This window comes from Trachemys scripta, chromosome 7 (assembly GCF_013100865.1).
Source record: "Trachemys scripta elegans isolate TJP31775 chromosome 7, CAS_Tse_1.0, whole genome shotgun sequence".
Classification (NCBI taxonomy): Eukaryota; Metazoa; Chordata; order Testudines; family Emydidae; genus Trachemys; species Trachemys scripta.
Genome location: NC_048304.1, coordinates 82,218,770 through 82,238,529, shown reverse-complemented (window position 1 = coordinate 82,238,529; position 19,760 = coordinate 82,218,770). Strand labels below are relative to the sequence as shown.

Sequence of the window (19,760 nt, the reverse complement as noted above, 5' to 3'; positions counted from 1 at the left end):
TGTTTACTGCATATCTTGCAATAAAAACTGACGAAAAAAGTTTTCTTGTGAAGTTATTTATTAAATTGCATGTAACATTGTTTATTAAATGGCATGTATATCAGGTCATTAATTGAGATGCAATGAGATCTTTATGTTTCATATACAAATGTCACATTTACCTTGCTATGTGTTATGAAATTACACTATAAATGAATTAGCTGAAGAACAAAAAATAGTTTATTGGGGTATGCCCAGGGGTGGGCAAACTACGGCCCGCGGGCTGCTTCTGGTACATCGGATGTTTTTATCCAGCCCTCAAGCTCTGTCCAGGGAACGGAGTCGGGGCTTGCCCCGCTCCGCCCGCCTGGTGCTCTCCAGCCCCCGACTCATAATTCCACCATCTTTGGCATGCGCAGAGCCACACTGCACAGGTGTGACTTCACTGCGCTGTTTCTGGGATCGAAACCCTGTCCCTACTCGGCAGCCCCATTAACATGGCAGCGCACCCAATCCCCTCCTCGTCTCCTACAGCCCCATCCTCGAGATCCTTGAAACTGCCCAGGGGCCGCACCTGTCCCAGCTAGGGTGCCTCCCCCCATGGCACTGCCTGGTACGGCCGCCTTGGTGTCACTGCTGGCCGTCCCCTAGGAATCTACGGTACCACCCCTGTAGAGTCCCAGCTCCCTCAGTAACATCCTTTATAGAGCCCTCCCGCCCCCATGCTATACCCCCTAGAGTCCCCCTCTGCCATCAGGCATTCATGGCCCGCCATACAATTTCCATACCCAGATGTGGCCCTCAGGCCAAAAAGTTTGATCACCCCTGTCTGCTTATCCTGGTGTAAGAGGCGATGCATAGCTTTGCTTCCTCAGGAGGAACTGTTTATTATTATTTATTTGTATTATGGTAGTGCCTAGAAGCCCTACGAGAAATTAGGGGCCCACTATAACTAGGCACTGTACAAAAACATAGCAAGACAAGTCTCTGCTCCAAAGATTTTTATAGCCAAAATAAACAGGTCAGAGGAAGTATTATCCCCATTTTACAGATGGGGAAACTGAAGAACAGATTGTTTAAGTGATTTGCCCAAGTCACCCAGGCTGCGATAGTGCTGTTAAGTGAACCCAGATCTCCAGAGTCCGGTGCACAGCTCCTGCTCTACCTCTCACCTGCATCCAAGTTGTGATGCAAAAGTGCTAATATGGCTATGCAGGGTGTGTGTGGTTCTTACTTCTCTTTTGTGGCTATATTAGGCTGCGAACATACTGTGACCCTATACTAATAATGGGTCTATTCAATTTCCATCAATGTCAATGAAAAGATTTCAGCAAGAACTGCAAAGAGTATATTAAGAACTGAACCACATATGTTTTTTGCTTTGTTTTACTTAGTAGTCAATAATAGGACACCTACCATATATATCAAGTCTAGCAGTGCATGAAACAATACCAGCTTCATTTTTCGCAGACAGAGTGTACCAACCAGCATCTACTTTCTTGGCAGGTTGAATCAAAAGGCATACGTATCCTGTTGTGTCTTGATGCATGCTGGAAAAATAAGTGTACAGAATTAGTATTTCTCAAGTGTGCATCTGCTGTCTGGGTTTAACATCATATAGATTAAATACATACTAAATCATAGTCTTAGAGTGCAGCTTTACTCCGAAGGCCTGTATAAAAGCAGCAACTTCATACTCAACCCATCTGCTCCTTGCATGTTCTTGGAGTCTGATCTGTTCATTCTAGTGATTCAAATATGTGTTTACTCCTCTCAGCCCTGCAGAGCCATCACAACTGTGGGCTTGTCTACATTACTGCGCGAGGTCGATCTAAGATATGTAACTTCTGCTATATGAATAGTGTAGCTGAAGTTGATGTACTTAGATCTACTTACTGCAGTGTCTTCACTGCGGTAAGTCGACAGCTGACGCTCTTCCGTCGACTCCACTTGCGCTTCTCGTTCCAGTGGAGTACCAGAGTCGATGGGAGAGCGCTCAGCAGTCAATTTATCACGTCTATACTAGACGTGATAAATCAACCCCCGCTGGATTGATCGATGCCTGCTGATCTGGCGGATAGTGTAGACAAGCCCTAAGAGAGAGAGTAAGCTGGATTTTATTCTTTATTATGCATCAGCTATAGAACTGTTAGTAAGTTCCAGTTAGTTATACCTGTGCAAACCCATTTAAAACAGTTGTAAAGTATGTATTTTTCTAATGCAGAAACTGGAGATGCAATATATGAAATGGCAGTAAAATTGTAATATTAATCCTGGAGGAAAACATTCATAAAGGTAGTAATTAGAGCTGGTTGGAAATTTTGCTGTAAAATGTTTTTCTGTTGGGGAAAATGCAGATTCAGTAAATTTGAAATGTTCCAGGGGAATTATTGATTTCAGCAAAATCCCAGTGGAAACCTGCCTGGTTTCCTTTAAGCTTGCCCACCTCCCCGGGTTCTCAGCAGCTCACAAGGCAGGATGTCATGGACTGGGATGAGTTTACTCTCTGGGCTGCTCTCCTCTCATCACCCTGGAGGTTTCCCTCGTCTCCCTCCCATCTTCTCCTATTATCAGCCCTGGAGTTTCCCTTCCCCCAGCAACAGCAATGGCAGACAGGAAAAGCAAGGATAGGCAGCAATGACATAGTCCCAAATGGGACTATTCAGTTTCTCAGGAAAGTCTGAGATTCAGTTTTGCTCTGATTCAGAATGAAACAAAATCTCAAACATTCTGAATTTCCCAGGTGATGGAAATTCCATTTTCTGGCCAGCTCCTGTAGGAACAGTATTCCTAAAGGGTAGCATTCACTGTTGTCCAGTTAGCCCACTTAACTCACCGATATGGGCTATGCTGACATACAAGGGACACAGCATCTGTGTAGCCGGTTACATGCATACCCTCTTCCCACTGCAGAAAGGGTGTCCTGGCCTCATGCAGGCCAGCATAGAAGATAAGCTTGCTGGCAAGAGAGGGATGAGCCAGGGAGAAGGACTGACATTTTATGTTCATGTGGATCCAGGCATCTTAACACTGCATAGGTGGCACTGAAGGACTGGGGTTGGATTTATGATAGGCTGAAATAGCAGCTGTGTAGGACAGGCCTCATAGAGCAGTCCCACAGATTGGACAAATACTCAGACTTCCTGTGGACGTTGGAAATTTCACCCAAATTAATTAAAAATGAGGCAAGCCAGGACAGATCTCCATCCTGTTTTTAACCATTTAGCAGAATAGCCGGCAGAGACCAATGACTCCATGTTGAACTAATAGACTGTGAATCTAATTCAAACATTACATTGACCAACAGATTTACATAGGAGTAGGAATCCTGGCAAAGAAATCATAAAATATAATTAATTTCTAAGCTAAACAAAGTCAAGGAAATATTTTATAGCAAATTTTCTTTATTCAGCTAGAATGCAGTGATGTATTTGTTCCAAAATGCTGGATTCCAAACACTTCTGAGTTTTAGAAATGTGGACTGAAATCTGTACCTGGGCTTGAGCCCAAATTTTGCAGTCAGTTCCTATCTTTCATGTGCTAAACTAGAACTCTGGATCTGAACTTCGGGGTATTAAAAATTATGATCTGAATATTCTGGTATTGGGCTCGTCTGTACTAGAAAGTGAATGCACGAAAAAATTATCTTGTCTGAGAGAAAGTTAGCTGCTATTACCCACAAAAAAAATAAAAGGCTTCAAAACGAGCATTTGTTACAAGCACAAGCCTATTTGCTGATGCTGAGTTTATCTGATGGTGGATTTAATGTCTGCCACAGCCACTTTTATGCTCACTTTAAAAAAATTAATCAGATACTTAATGCAAATTTGCTTGTCACTGTATGAATAATGAACATTATTTTAAAATCTACAATATAAAATTGAACCTTTACTTGTCTGCACTCTTCAAACCTTAGGGAAATAAAAGTTTCTAGAATTTTATTGGCAAAAAAAAAAGTGCAATTGTGGTTTGCAGAGTTTCGTTTTAAGGAAGAGGAAAATAATTATTCTATCTGCAACGCTGATGAGATCTCTGCTAGGAATCTTAATATTAAAGATACTATCTACTTGGAAGAAATCCAAAGAGGGAACAATGTCAGTTAGAAGGCTGGAGGGATTTAAAAGTTAATTATGCTTAGGAATAACTGAGGGTACAGAACTAGCTGTGACTATGTGGAAGGTGTTTAATGCCGAAGGCCAAATTCTGGAACAGTATTCCTAGACCACAAAAATGGAAGCACATTAATGCTGCAGACTAGTAGTGTGTTTCTGTATTAAGGAAGGAGTATTCCTGTCCAGAGCAGGAATAAATCTGCACCAAGGGTTGGTGTGTGGATAGATGCCAGTTTGGAGGCAAGGAGTTTGTGCACTCAAACACGGAGACCACACTTCTTGACTGCTAGATCCTGCTCTGCTAATCCCTTCTATGGCAGGACCTACAGAACTCTCCTCTCTGAGTTCTGGGAGAGATCAAATCTGGGTGGCCACCTTCTGCCTCCTATCCTCCCACTTCTAATTGCAGATTCGGTGTCCTCCGCTGTATACTAGCCAGCCAGCATTTGGGGAACATGAATGAAGAGGCATTATTTAGGGTGGAAAGGGGCAAAATGTGTATGTAACTGCAAATAATGGGATGAAATAAATAAAAACTTTCTGAAATGGAGATCTGTTAGGCTGTGGACTAGTGTCTTAAGGGAAGAGGTGGAAGCCCCATCTCTTGGGATATTTAAAACTAGACTGTACAAGGCAGTGGCTATAATATACTGTGCAGTACATTTGTAGGTTGATGGGTGGGTGAGCAACAAGACAGGACCTATATGGTTTTCCGCCTCTAACTTGTCATTATAATGAGTTTGACTTTCTCATTTATGCCTACAATGTATTGTATTACATTTTAGTCCACTATGTAAACTGAGCTGTAGCTCATTTGTGAATTTCATATTTTGTATAATAATTGCCTATACTCTTAAAAGTAAATCAAATATTTCTCTTATCCTAGAATGAGAGATTGCTTTAAAAAATCCTCTTAATAAATCCTCCAGTATCATTTATGATTTCCCCCCAAATCTACCAGCAAAAGGGCAATTTGAAAGATTAAATGACCATTGCAATGATGGATCCCAGCAGCACTTTACTCACAGCTCAGCCAACTGATCTCTTTTAAGTTTAGTTTTAAAAGCTAAACTGACATAAATATAAAAGAGAAGCTCATCTTTAAATACAAAATTATATTGTTAAATTGGAAAGGTTATGGCAGTGAAGTGCTGATGCCTATATTAGTAGGATGCACTGAGCAGCACGCACAATGGAGGTGATGAAGAACTGAGAGGCAAGGGGGATAAAATTCATCCGGTACAAAGGCACAGTTCAAGGTACTTCTTAAACCCTTCAGGGATGGATTATGTATTGCCAGAAAGGCATATACGTGTTTCACGACTGGCCCCATGTAGCAGAGGACTGTGTTGTGGTGAGTATGGGAAGGGGCAATAGGATCTGTGGTGATAAAGTATAAGTAACATACTATGCAAGTGGCCCAAAAACACTATCACCACTATACTAGTCTATTGGCTGGAGCAGTGGCTGTGGGGTGTAGGGAGCTGTGCTGCACTTTTGCACCCGGATCCCAAATTGGGGAAGTGGATTTCATTCCCTTATCCTTCATACTAAAGACCAGTTCCTTAGGCTTTAAGTGGGTGAAATAAATTTCATCTAGAGAGAGGACAAAACCTGCTCTGACAACAAAACTTTTGTGCCAACAATCAGCCCAGTCTCAAGGTGACATTAACTGTATGAATGACTGTACAATACCTCATCCTTTCTCTGTTTGCAGGGATGGTTTCATTGTCTTTCTTCCAGTAGAATATTGGTGGTGGCATTCCAATCACTCTGCCTTCTAATCTGACTGGGTGCCCTTCAGGCACGCCACAATTCTGTAACTTCTCCAGGAATGCTGGGGCTTTTTTGACTTCCTTTGCTGGAAAGGAGGAGGAACAATTACTGTGCATCCATGTCTTTATTTAGTCTTTTGCACTGAACTGTTTGGAAACAAACAATCCAAAATGATTCCTATGACATCTTAGGCCTTGTCTATACTACCAAGTTTTGTCTTTTGTCGACCAAACAGTACGTGTGTCACATTGCGCTGTGACTTTTGTTGGGAAAGATGCCCAGTTTTGGTGACTAAATACATCCACCCCAACGAGAGATTTATGTCTTTTTCCTCTACCTGTTTCTCAACAAAGTGACAGAGTAGACAACACGCTTGATTTCATTGCTTTAATTGGCCACCAGGAGGTGTCCCACAATGCCCATCGTGACCGCTCTGGTCAGCGTTTTGAACTCCACTGCCCTGCAGCCAGGTAAACCACCATCTGCCCCTCCCCGTTAGAAGCCCCGGGAATTTTTGAAATTCCATTTCCTGCTGGCTCGGCGTAGAGAGGTCTCATCGCATCTTCCCAGGTGACCTTCGCGAGTTATAGCACCAAATGCTCTCCTGCTTGGACCACTGCAGAACTGTTGTCTCTGATTTGTATATGGGGAGAGGAGGCTGTGCAGACCCAGCTGCACTTGAGCCATAGGAATTGGGATACCTACGGGCACATTTCTCAAGGCTTATACAAAAAAGGCTATGATCAAGATACACTACAGTGCAGAGCAAAGATAAAGGAGCTGAGGCAGGCGTACCATAAGGTGAGGGAGGCAAACCATCACTCTGGTGCTTCACCTAAGACCTTTTGGTTCTATAAGGAGCTGGACGCTATCCTCAGTGGCGACCCCATCTTCATTGCGAAGAGCCCCATGGATACTTTGGAGGGAATGGAGGTGGTGGAAAGAGGACCTAACCTGGAGGATGAAGTTATTGATGAAGAGGTGGAGTTAGACAAGCATGTGCAGCTCCTGGCAAGGTCACCTGGTGGGGCAGGCAGCCAGGAACTGTTCCCCATTCCAGAGGTGTCTAGCCAGTCTCAGCAGTCACTCTCAGGGGAGCAAGAAGCAGGAGATGAGACGCCTGGTAAGTGGCTGTGGCCAGTATAGTGCGGAGGTGGGTTCAGGGTATAGAAATGTGGTAGGCTGGCTGCGTTTCTGTGAGCTGGACATTTCCCTGTGTAGCTAATTGGCATGGCAGAATAATGTGTTGATGCACGCTGAGATCTCACAGGAATTCTCCACAGAGATCTCCAGAGAAGTTTCCTGGAGGTACTCGGTAATCTTCTGCCGAAGGTACCGTGGCAGAGCAGCTTTGTTCCTTCCCCCACTGTAGGAAACTTTCCTACACCATTCAGCGATCACTTCTGCAGGTACCAAAGTGGCAGACAGGCAAGCAGCATAGGGAACAGGGCGGAAGCCACAAGCGTTGAGTAGATGTACCCTCATTTCCCTGCTTACCCTTAGCAGTGAGATGTCTGCTAGAATGATCCCCATCTGTGGGAAAAGTGCAGGAGAATTTTAGAATTTTTTCCATAGAATGTTGCACCACAACCCTTGCAGAGAATGTGTGTTCTTTTCCCCATGTGGAGCGCCCCTCCCCGGCCCCCCAACACTCACCATGCTTTGGCTGTTCGCAGAGATGTGTGCCTGATTAGGGTCAGTGAGAAAATGATTGCAATGTAGCAAAAGATGTATATAACTGAAATGTTACAATGCTGTGCGTGAATTTAACAATCCCGCTTCTGTGCATTGTCCCCTGTGCTTCACCAGATGTGGCCTTCAGGAACACCCCACGCACCTCCGCTGAGCGTCTTCGCCAGACAAGAAAGTGCCCAAGATGCAGAAAAGAAGACATGTTCCGGGAGGTACTGCATTGCTCCAATGCAAGGAAAAGGGAACGCCAGGAGTACTGGGAAGCCGAACAGTAGGACAGAAAAGAGAATTAGGAGTTTAAGAACGCTACTGAGCGGATGATTAAAGTAATGGAGGAGCAAAAGCAGATGCTGCAGTCCTTAGTAGTGCTGCAGACTGAGCAGATCCATGCTCGCCTTCTCCTATAGCACATTCAGAACACTTTTCCATGCCCTGCCCCCCAACTCCACCCGCACATTCCCTTCCACTTTCCAGGAGTTCTCGGTTTCCCCTTCTCTCCACCCCCTCGAACAACTTTCACAATGATAGCTGGACCTACACACAGTTGTGAAAATCTGTCCTTCCCTGGTTCCTCCTTTCCCAGCAGGCATCTGTGTGTTTCTGTGTGCTGTTTCTTGTTCAATAAAAGCAAAGTTTTTTAATGGTGAATCACTTTTTTATTTTTTTCCTACAAATTCAGATTGCAGGCACTACCAATACATGCACAGGCATTGTAATCATTGTCTCACAGGAATATAAGGCCCAAAATGACACAATTGCTTCCTAGGAAAACTAACACGGTGTCAGAGATATACATTACTGGTGCTCATTGTCAAAGTGCGGCCTCAAAGCCTCCCTGATTCTAATTGTCCCCTTTGAGGCTCCTCTGACAGCCCCAGTATCTGGCTGCTCAAAATCAGCAGCCAAGTGGTCTGCCTCAGCACTCCACCTATGAGCAAACCTTTCACCCTTAGCTTCACAGAGATTATGCAACGTATAGCATGTGGCTATGACCATGGGAATATTATCCTCATTAAGGTCTAGCCTGCCATAAAGGCATTGCCAGCGTGCCTTTAATCTGCCAAAGGCACATTCAACAGTCATCCAGCACCTACTCAGCCTGTTGTTGAACTGCTCCTTACTGCTGTCCAGGTGTCCAGGTAAGGTTTCATGAGCCACGGCTGAAAGAGTACGCGGGATCTCCCAGGATCACTATGGGCATTTCAACATCCCTCACTGTAATCTTCTGGTTTGGAAGGAAAGTCCCCGTTTGTAGCTTTCTGTACAGGACGGTGTTCAAGAAGATGCATGCAATATGCACCTTTCCAGACCACCCTGCGTTGATGTCAGTGAAACGCCCACGGTGATCCACAAGCGCCTGCAACACCATGGAGAATTACCCCTTTCTATTGATGTACTCTGTCTCAAGGTGGTCTGGTTCCAAAATTGGAATATTTGTGCCATTTATCGCCACTCCACAGTTTGAGAATCCCATTTCTGCAAAGCTGTACACTATTGCACACACATTTCCCAGAGTCACGGTCCTTCATAGCAGGATACGATTTATTGCCCTGCACACTTGCATTAACACAGCCCCAACAGTCGACTTCCCCACTCCAAATTGATTTGCGACCGACTAGAAGCAGTCTGGAGTTGCCAGCTTCCACACAGTGATTGCCACACGCTTCTCTACCGAGAGGGCAGCTCTCATTCTCGTGTCCTTGCGCCACAGGTCTGGGGTGAGCTCCACACACAGCTCCAGGAACATGGCTTTCTGCATCTGAAAGTTCTGTAGCCACTGCTCTTCAGACCATACCTGCATAACGATACGATCCCACCATTCAGTGCTTTTTTCCCGGTCTACCTTATGCAGCTGCTCTGTGAATACCAAAAGCAATCTAGAGTTGCTCCTATCCATGTCACGCAGAATGTCGGGTGCCTATGAGTCTTCTTCAGTTAGGAACTTGACAATTAAATGCATTGCCAGCCTCAATGTCTTCATGACAGTTAACAGAGCATAGGAGAGCAGTGCGGGATCCATCCCTTCTCACAAAGATGCTGGGGTGCACAGCAGAGAATGGCCGTTGCAAAAATGCCGCGAAAAAGCTGGAAGCCTGTGGAGTGCTGGGACACAAAGCAATGCATCACAGGACATTTAGCCAGGTCCCAAGATGCGCCACAATCTGCTCCACCTTCCCACAACACCTAGTGACAGAAGGTGTCGAGCTGGACTGTGGGATAGGTACCCACAGTGCAATGCTCACACTGTCGACGATGGAGCCCCCAGTGTGCATGCGATCTGCTGACAGAGGGAGCAAGTGTGAACATGAAATTCAGATTTTTTATTATGTCGACTTTCGGGTGTCGACATCACTTTTGTTGACAAAAATTGGTAGTGTAGATATTGCCTTAACAGGTTGTGATTTTATTTTCTAATGAAAGATTATCAACTTGTTTAAGATCCAAGATCCTTAAGGGAATGTACTGAAAATCATACATAGAACTGATTTTTTTCTATAGATGAATGTATATATGGGGTCCAAAAATGCTACCATTGCAGGAAATGAGTGCTGCAGATGTGGATTTCAACAGCACTTTTACCATGGCTGCTCAGGTTTCATCAGGTTTATTTAATAAAATGAGTAGCATGCAGCATTTTTACATATAAATATTTTTTTAAACTAATAAAACTATAACTGACATGATAGGGAGGCCATACAGTATTTTTAAAACCCAAGGCTATGTCTTTTTCCTGGGGAAGAGATCAAGAACAGCAATGTATGAAGGCAGGGGGCTGAAAAAGAAAAAGATTATGGATGAGTAGGCAGGGGTTTGCACATAGATACTGTATAGAATCATCACAGCCCTGAAGGAACAACTGGAACACCTCTACAAAAGAAGCACTGGATTTGATTCTCTTCCTTACATCAGTTTTACACTGGTGTAACTTCACTGACTGCAATGGAGTTACTTTTGACATACAGTGGTGTGAGAGGAGACTCAAGCTCAATACATACAAAGTAATAGATACAAGTAATTACAGTATGATACTGTACCTAGTCTTTTATTAAAATCTTTCAGTAAGTCTTACCTACAACACTGAACTCCAGGCTAAATGAATTTTGTCCTGTTTTGTTGGTTGCAATGCAAGTATAAGTTCCAGCATCATTTTGTGTGAGAGGATCAATAAGCAAAGAGTGAACACCAGTCTCTCTGACCAACATCTTGTGAGTGCTATCTGGTAATACAGGTTTGCCATTCAGAAGCCACATCAGGTCTGGAGTTGGTAACCCACTCACCTAACAGACAATGAAACAGCTAAAGGCAAGTGACAGACTGATACACACATTCAACAACCCAATAAATAAACTATCGTAAGATCACATATGTATGAGAGAATGTAGAATAGCAAGTGAGGCCAGAGATAGAACTGCTACCTGCTATTGGTGATTATTTCCAGGAAAAAAATTGATTTCACAAATAAGATTTATAAAAAGCAAAATGTTACTATTCTGCTTGTTTTCAGATTGTGAGTGGCTGAAACCAAAACACTAGATCAGAACTTTTATAGGATTTAATAGGGATGAAATCAACTGGGTTCTACAGAACTCACTTGAAACACATAGAATTTAATAATATAGAATGAGGTATTTCTGTAGAAGTCTTAAATCAACACACAATAGAATTATCAGTTAATATGATTATTTTATACCTCTTATTACATTCTGTAGGATTGTTCCATTAGAGATAGGTGCTCACTCAGGGTCAAAAGCTTCTCTTCAATGGAGAGAAGCAAATGCACGAATTCCAGAAATTGGAGAAGGGAAATGGAACCTACCCAGAATAGAAATTGCTTTTCTCCAATCTTGTGAAATCTACAATTTGCTTTTAGGTCCCCACAAGCACTGGTAGGAGAGCAGAGCTAGAGAGTAACCAGCTTCTGTGGCATGCTCCCCTAGTAAACTTTGAATTATTCCTAAGGAAAATTCACTAGAAATGGGCAATAACTTCCACTCTGTCTTCTACTCCCTTCAGGGCTAGGGAAGATCTACTTGCATGGTAGTGGGACTAGTGTCAGCAGTGTGAGTGTTTCTCTGTGTATGTGGGTGTATACATCCTCAGATCTGGAATGGTGGAGGCTATGGAATAGCTTAAAGGTCCCTGGGGTCTGCACAAATGCCATACCACTGCTTAGCCTATTTGGATAGACACTAATCCCTGTGACCCACAACTCCTCAGAGTTGGGAGCATGGGTCAATAAGTTGGGAGTTTTTCTTCTTTATGCCCTTTAGAGAAAAAGGGAATGATTGAGGCTCTGTTGCACCTTTCTAAAAATATTAGTCTTCTAACTATCAATAAAATACAATGTGAACCTTGGGGTGAAAATGCAGTATCTTCAATCGTTTCTGCCTCACTTTTATAGCTAGATGAGTGTGTGTTCAAGCACCTCTAACAGGATGAATCAATGACTCATCAGAGGAGCCCTACATCTCTATGGAAGTTCCTTCCGTTTGCCACTCTGCTAAAAGGCTGCTAGAAACTAAGCCCCATAAATTGTATGAACTCTGTTGTAAATGAGCCTTCTAGTTTTGGTGAAATTTATACAGCATTTTTCATTCCATTTCTCATGTGCTATGTAGAAAACACCTGAAGCTCAGGCAGAGTGACAGTAGGAAATGAGAGAACAAACACAAGAAAGGCATTAAATATTAGAAGAAAGTATTGAAGAAAGCCTATTAAGGAAGACAGCTACCAGTATGTATACAGAGAGAGTAAGAGTGAGCCATGAAAATACCTTACAGTCCAGTCTACAAAGTCGCCCCTCATGAGCTACCATGTCTCCAGGTGCCTGCAGAAAATATGGCCGGAAAAAGCGGTCTTGTAGTGGTTCTTTATCTCCTTCTTGCACACGGGACCTTGCTCTGCAATACAAAACTGCAGGTATGTGTTTGGAAGAAATATAAATTATTTTCCTAAAATTTGGTATGGGGCACAAACTGTAGAAAACGATCAACAGATATTTAGGTAAAACCAAAAAGTAATGCCAGAATAGGTGTGCAAAGAAAAGCATTAAGTACAATATAATGTGTGCATATTTTAAATTTGTTAGATTATCAAATGAACTTTTAATACAGTAAGTAACACTGGATTCCTAAGTCATTCCATATTTTTCTGGCAGAATTTATTTTTACTAATTCATCCATTTCCAGTAACTCCATTGCAATTGTGATTAACTAACTGTAATAATAATACTTTGCATTTAATTAGTACCTTCCACCTGATGATATCAAACACTGTATTGACATTAGTGAGTTAAACCCCACAACTAGGGAGGTAGGGAAGCATTATTATCCTCATTTTTAGAGATGTGGAGAGTGAGATACAGGCTGAAGCCAAAATTTAAAAAAATGACTAGTGATGTTGAGTGTCCAAATTGAAACACATTAAAGAGGCTTGATTTTCAGAAGGTGGGTGCTCACCAGTTTCTGAAAATCAAGTCACTTTAGGGTGCCTGAAGTCCAGCACCCAAATTCACTGGCTCATTCATTTGAAAACCTTGACCTAAGTGACTTGAGTGCATTAACAAAGGAAGTACATGGCAGGAGCAGGAATAGAACTTGGAACCTCTGGATGAAATTCTGCTCCCACTGAAGCCAGTGGGAGTTTTGCCTTTGTCTTCAGTGGAGCCAGGATCACCCACCAACTCAAAGTTCTGTGCTTTTGGTCACAGGCCATCCTTCCTCAATTAATCAGCTAAGTGCAAACCATCCACCATCTAGAAACTAAATTACACCAAAATCTCAATGACGGAATCAACAGATGAGCAGATAATGTTGGGACAGATAGCAAATTTTAACCATGCCAATAAAATTCTATGGCTCTGGACCAATCAGCACCAAGAAATTCAAGTAAATCACTCAACCTGAAAAATATTCTGGGTCAAAAAGGCAACCTCGGTAAAGCAAAACGGTGTGATTCTGGCATTGTACATCATCTTACCTATGCGACTGAGTAGTTGTTAATCGGCCACGCATGGGAACAGTCTGAACCATCAAGTGGCCAGAACAACTGATTCTCCCCTAAAAAAGAATGGAAATAGAATTAATTGTCAGTTAACCACTTGTTCGATTCTTCATTATAAGTGTTTGATCCTCTACAGAACATTACGGAACGAATATATTTTAGACTGTGACTGTACTACAGGGCTTTTATATTACTTAAATACTGGGAAGTGCCACAAAACAATTTGCAATTTCACATCTTTCAAAATATATATACATTTAAGGGCCCAAGTTCATCCCCAGTATAGCTCTACTGGAACAGGGTAAATCTATTGAAATCAAATCCATACAAGTCAATGAAATCAAGGAAAGATCATGAAAGCCTAGAATTACACCAGGGATGAATTTGGCCCACTGCATATAAATTATAGCAGTTCTATCTTTCTTTATAGAGTAAAACACAAGCAAAGAAACCCACCAACTATGTGGCTAACCTGATCCTCACTAGACATTTGTCAATCAAAGAACATGTATTTGACAACACAACTGTTGTCCACACATCGAACTCTTCTCTGCTTTGCGAGGCTCACCATAGGTTCAACCAGTTTTACACCAGTGTAATTCCATTGACTTCAATATCATTCCACGGACACAAAACTGCAGTAACAGAGTGGAGAATCAAGCTATTGTCAGCTATCATGTTATTTTAAGCAATGGCACCATAACAACTTAATCTATCTGGTTTGGGGATTGTATAATCAAAAATATTTATAGTAATGTGAAACTTGCTAAGAATAGATGGGAATTTTTGAGCAAAACAAAGGTAATGTTTTAGATTTACAATTTTTAAACAGGTCACATGCACAACTTGTGCACTGAGCTGTGATCAATTTACAGCAGTTGTTACAAAAGAAAACAAAATATTAGAATGTATAAAGCGTGGAACAAAAACTAAATGTTGCACTCACCTGAAATATTGCATCTATTTCCTATCACCTTCTCTCAAAAAAGATATAGCAGAAATAGAAGATGTTTGGAATGGGTGACCAAAAATGATTAGAGGCACAGATACATGTTCATATAAAGGGAAACTGATTGTGACTGTTTAATTTAGAGAGGAGATGAGTAAGAGTATAAACAGGTGTTCCATAACATGGATGCTTCTTACGCATCTGGTTCTAGCCATTGTCACAAACAGGTTGCTGGACTAAATGAACCACTGGTCTGATCCGGTATGGCAATTCTTGTGTTCCTAATTACTTATCTTTCTAAGCTGAAAAAAACACATTTGTAAAGAAAAAATTCCCTTACTTGAGGATTTGCAGCCATTATTGTATAGTTTCCATCATCATCATTAGTAGTAGCTTCAATGTGTAGAGAACATGTTCCATCTCCCTCTCTCTTCATTTTGCAATGTTCATTTTTCTTTGAAATCTGCTTGCCATCCTTGAACCAATATACCTGAAAGTGATCATAAAGAAAAACAGCTATTTATATTTGCTTTGCTGTTGAATAGTGACAAGGCAATCTGCAGATAAGAGTAAAATGTGTTTGCTGAACATTTGCTACTGCACATTTTTATAAATATTGTAAAATGTGCAGATCATTTAAAATAAACAACTGAATGTTTCAGTATTGGGATAATGTAAGTTAGCATTACACAACTGTTATGTTGGCTGTATGAGTATGTGCACTGCTAGACATCTTATCAAATCAGCCCATGTATTTGAGACAGAATCAGACCTTAATATTTTTATCAAGTTTTGTCTTCCTTTCATCAAAACAGATCTGGAGATCAGTCCATGCAGATCACTTAAGGCTGACTTGCACTAAGCAGTAGTGGGGAGATCCTGCTATATTAACTGCTTTACTGATTACTTTGAGAACTACCTATGCAGAACAACAGTCTTGGGAGTGAGGGGCTGCAGAAGTGATATACTGGAAGTTACTGGTAAGGAACCTTTATTTCTGTACATCTGACTTTAAGCATCACTTACTTTGGGTATGGGTATTCCAACAATTTTGCAGGTGAATGTAACAGGAGATCCTTCCATGACCCGAAAATGCTTGAGTCTCTTGTCAAAGATGGGTGCTATGCACTTGCCTGTAGGTATTTCATCATGTTGGATTTCATCATCTGATTCATCCACTGGGGTGCGTTCCAGGCGAAACTCTATTTCATTCATCAACCTCTGTTCAAAGCTTGAAATCTTGTATTCCTGCAGAATTATATCGGCAGTGATCTGAACAACACTATTACACTCAAAGGTATTTCCAATCACTTGTCTTAAACCAAATGTCAGCTAAAAGACCTGAAAACCTAAAAAGCCCTAACCCCAACAGTAGGTGCACTGGTGCATCGTGCAGCAGTATACACCAATATGTGCACCCGCAGGCTCTTATTGTAACTTCGGTGTATATGTTTCACAAAAATGAGACTAAGGTTGAGATCTGTCAAAGGGAGTTGTACCTCTTCAATGGGAACTGTTCACATAACTCCTAGGCCTCTCTCAAGAATGTGGCACATTGAAAAAGTAAACTGCAGTTTTCAAGGATGTTTTCCAGAACTAGTAGCCTACTAAATATATGAAGTACTGTCTTTTTGTGTAATAATTTAATTCACATTTAAATAAACAAAAGTATAGCTGCCAAAAGACAAAGATATCAAGATTAAAAAACATGAAACATTTTCAGGTTTACTTACCTAACTGCCAAAATCTTGACCAGTGGAGTTACTTTGTATTTGCACTGGTGTAACTGAGAGCATAATCTGGCCCATGATGTAAAAATGTAAGTTTGAAACTGGTCCTTAGATTATGAAAATATATGGTGCAACAGTCACCATTCCAGTATGAACAACCAGTTATAATTTGTTTGAATTCATTAAGGGCCTGATCCAAAGCCACTGAAGTCAATGGAAAGACACATTGCTCAGCTACACCTTCCTCTCAATGCCAATGAGACGTCTGTCCAAAACCTCTCTCATTATGAGATCTGTACATAGAGCGTCAGCCTCCTCTCTATTTGGCACAAAGATATGGCTCCTACTTCTGTTGAAGTCCATAGTAGTTTTGCCACTGATTTCACTGAGAATTAGGATTATGTCCTTATCCTATTTCTGACGCAGATGTGTGTCATCAAAATTTCCCTTTAATTGCCAGCATACAGGGAGTGGAACTGTGATAAAATACAGGCTGCTTTGATCTAAGAATATTCAGTAAGGAAAAGTTCCAAGACCCTAAGAGACATATTTCAGAAATTACCGGTAAGTATTTCTGAAAAGATAGTGATTTTTCTTTATACAGGATAATAATACTTTGAATTTTTAAAGCATCTTCCCTCTAAAGATTTACAAATATTTATGAATCAGCCCTCATAATACCCCACATGACATATTTTAATAGGCTCATGTGCGAGATAAGCAAAGATTGCCTGTCAGACAAGAAGTACCGCATAGTTCCTTTCACTCAGCTAGAAGGACTCTCCTTTTTGTGGTCGCTAAAAGTTGCTATCTACAGACCATAGGCTCCTTCTCCACTCCCCAGTCCTCCTTGTACAACAGGAGCTGCCTAAATAGGCTAGTTATAGATTTCCCTGTGTAAGGGAATCCCTGGCTGGCATAGATCTGTCTCTTCACCCCCATCCTAACAGTGTAGGGGGCATGGTGGGGATATGAGGGGGTGGGGCTGAGGAATGATACTGTACATTCTGATGCCCTAAGATACAGTTACCAGCCAGTGCACATTACAGCCTTCAAACTTCTCTAACTTATGTGGGAGGCTGAACTGGCTAACCCAGAATGGGAGCTGAGGGAGCAGAAAAGTGGGGGAAATACATTTTTGTCTCCCTCCTCTGCAGTGAACACAACACAGCCAGATCAGAGTTCCTGAGCCCACAAGTCTGTGGTATTGTGCAGGATGCATTCACAAGATGGTGTTACCTACTGTAATGGTTGGTTAAGGTTTGCCCTATAGTTCACCAGCTGGCAAGCTGAATACATCCTTACTGAATTTCATCTTGTTTAGTTTTTTCTTTCACAAAGCACGTCTTAGCATATCACTTTATATGATAGGCCAAATTCTAATCTGTTACACTAGCGTAAATCAGGAGTTACTCTGATTTCAGATCTACCAAATGTATCATGTTTTCCTGCAGACTACAGGTTTTGGCCTTTGTACAGGTCTATGGGGAAGTTAAGCAACCAATTGTTTTTTCTGGTGCTGGGAACAGGACTGTGTGGGGGTAGATTCCATATGAAATCAGAGAGTGATTTGTGTATTTTAAGAAATAGCCTTGGCATTAAAATGCTTCATAGTCATCTCCTTTTTTCCTGGAGTTACTCATAAATTAAATCATCCAAATTCAGATACACCAGTTTCTCTCATAAGCTGTGATTCTAAGCAGATATTTCTCTTTTTTTTCCCCATGTCCACACTTTTCTGATATCTCATTTCATTCTTCTTAGATTTGAAATTTGCTGTGAGAACTCCTAAGGGCTTCTTTGGAATTCTTCAGGTAGCTCCTGAGAGCAGAGAGCAAACACTTGTACAGATTCCCCCCACCATCTCCCAGGACCTGAAGACATTATTACTAGTTTCTCTAAGGCCCCACAGGATAGCCACTGATGCATCTCCAGAATACAGGACATCCCCTCGGTTCTCCCCACCCCCACCTATGTTACCCCTCCACCCTTGCCAGCATGACCTCTCACACGCTGCACAGAGGATGCCTTTGTTCAGAATGTACTGCCTGACCCTAGCCAGCGTGAGCTCACACACACAGTCATGCCACTGGGGCCAGAGATGTTCTCTGGGAAATGGCATCCTCTGTGTATGATACCAGACAAAACCACGTTCAGTGTTTTATTAGTATCAGACAGGCACAAACCATATGAAAACAGGACTGTCTGGTTTCAAACTGGACAAATAGCTTGTCTACCACCAGAACAGAATTTTTTTTCACAGTCTTGATATCCTGTATTTCCTTTGAGAGTCAAGGTGGGTGAGGTCATATCTTTTATTGGACCAGCTTCTGTTGGTCAGAGAGACATGTTTTTGAGCCACACAGAGCTCTTCTTCAGGTGTGGGAAAAGCATTCAGAGTGTGTCAGCTAAATACAAGGTGGAACAGATTGTTTTGTTTAGCATAAGTAAACACCTATTTCAAGGGATCATGATTATATACCTATCACACACTTTACTTTCCCCGCAAATGATGCAATTGTGTCCTGACATTGAAGTTTGTTACAGCATAACTTTAAAGTAGGAAGGCATATACTTCAGAGTGTTTGGCTTACCTTGGGCGGCTCCCAGTCAGCAGCACAGCGGGGGTGCAGAGGTCCAGCTCCTAGGCGGAGGTGCGCAAGCGGCTCCGTGCAGCTCTCTCCTGCAGGCACTGCCCCCCAGCTCCCATTGGCCAGGAACTGGCCAATGGGAGTTCAGAGCCAGTGCTTGGGGTAGCATGCGGAGTCCCATGGCCCCCCAGTCTAGGAGTCGGATTTGCTGCTGGCCGCTTCCGGGGCGCAGCGTGGTGTCAGAACAGGTAGGGAGTAGCCTGCCTTAGTCGGGCAGCACTGCTGACAGGACTTTTAATGGCCCGATCGGTGGTGCTGACCAGAGCTGTCGCGACCCAGTGCCTTACATTCTGTGACCCAGTACTGGGTCGTGACCCGCAGTTTGAAAACCACTGTACTATTGTACTGTATTTGCTGTTTTTGGTTGTCTCTGATGTTGCCTGATTGTGTACTTCCAGTTCAAAATGAGGTATGTGGTTGACTAGTCAGTTCGTAACTCTGAGGTTCTACTCAGGGCTGGTGCAACCATTTAGGCAAACTAGGCAGCCGCCTAGGGCGCCTAGTGGTTGGGGGCGCCTTGAAGCCTGCTCAGGCGAGGAGGTGGAGTGGAGGTGAACTGGAGTGGGGGGGGGCGCGGGGAGGGCCGCCCACAGTAACGGGGGGGGAACACAGGGGACCCGCTCCCCGCTCCAGATCACCTCCACTCTGCTTCCTCCGCTGAGCACAAGCCCCCGCTCTAAGTCTCCTCCAATTGGCGCCGCAAGCCTGTGAGGGGAGGAGAATTAGAGCGGCGCCAGCATGGAGGAGGCAGAGCCGAGGTGAGCTGGGGCAGTCGCCCTAAGCGGGGTTAGCTGCCGTGGGGAGGGGGGGAGTCTCCCCAGGTGGAATTAGCTTCCGGGGGGGGGGAGGGAAGTCTCCCCAGGCAGGG

General features: G+C 42.8%; 1 protein-coding gene across 8 annotated transcripts in view; it reads right to left on the bottom strand.

Annotated features, from left to right (window-relative positions):
- The window catches only part of MYPN (myopalladin), a 127,172-nt gene that overhangs the window by 10,292 nt on the left and 97,120 nt on the right, over positions 1–19,760 (bottom strand). For 6 of the 8 annotated variants that reach the window (XM_034775469.1, XM_034775471.1, XM_034775470.1 and 3 more), the window contains 7 exons: positions 15,538–15,759; positions 14,852–15,001; positions 13,539–13,618; positions 12,334–12,460; positions 10,630–10,837; positions 5,787–5,952; positions 1,396–1,529 (listed from right to left, as the gene is read on the bottom strand). In XM_034775469.1, coding sequence (XP_034631360.1) covers positions 1,396–1,529; positions 5,787–5,952; positions 10,630–10,837; positions 12,334–12,460; positions 13,539–13,618; positions 14,852–15,001; positions 15,538–15,759 — 1,087 coding nt within the window. Of the gene's footprint in view, positions 1–1,395; positions 1,530–5,786; positions 5,953–9,199; positions 9,841–10,629; positions 10,838–12,333; positions 12,461–13,538; positions 13,619–14,851; positions 15,002–15,537; positions 15,760–19,760 lie in introns of those variants that run through there. The other 2 variants (XM_034775472.1, XM_034775473.1) reach the window with 2 other exon arrangements.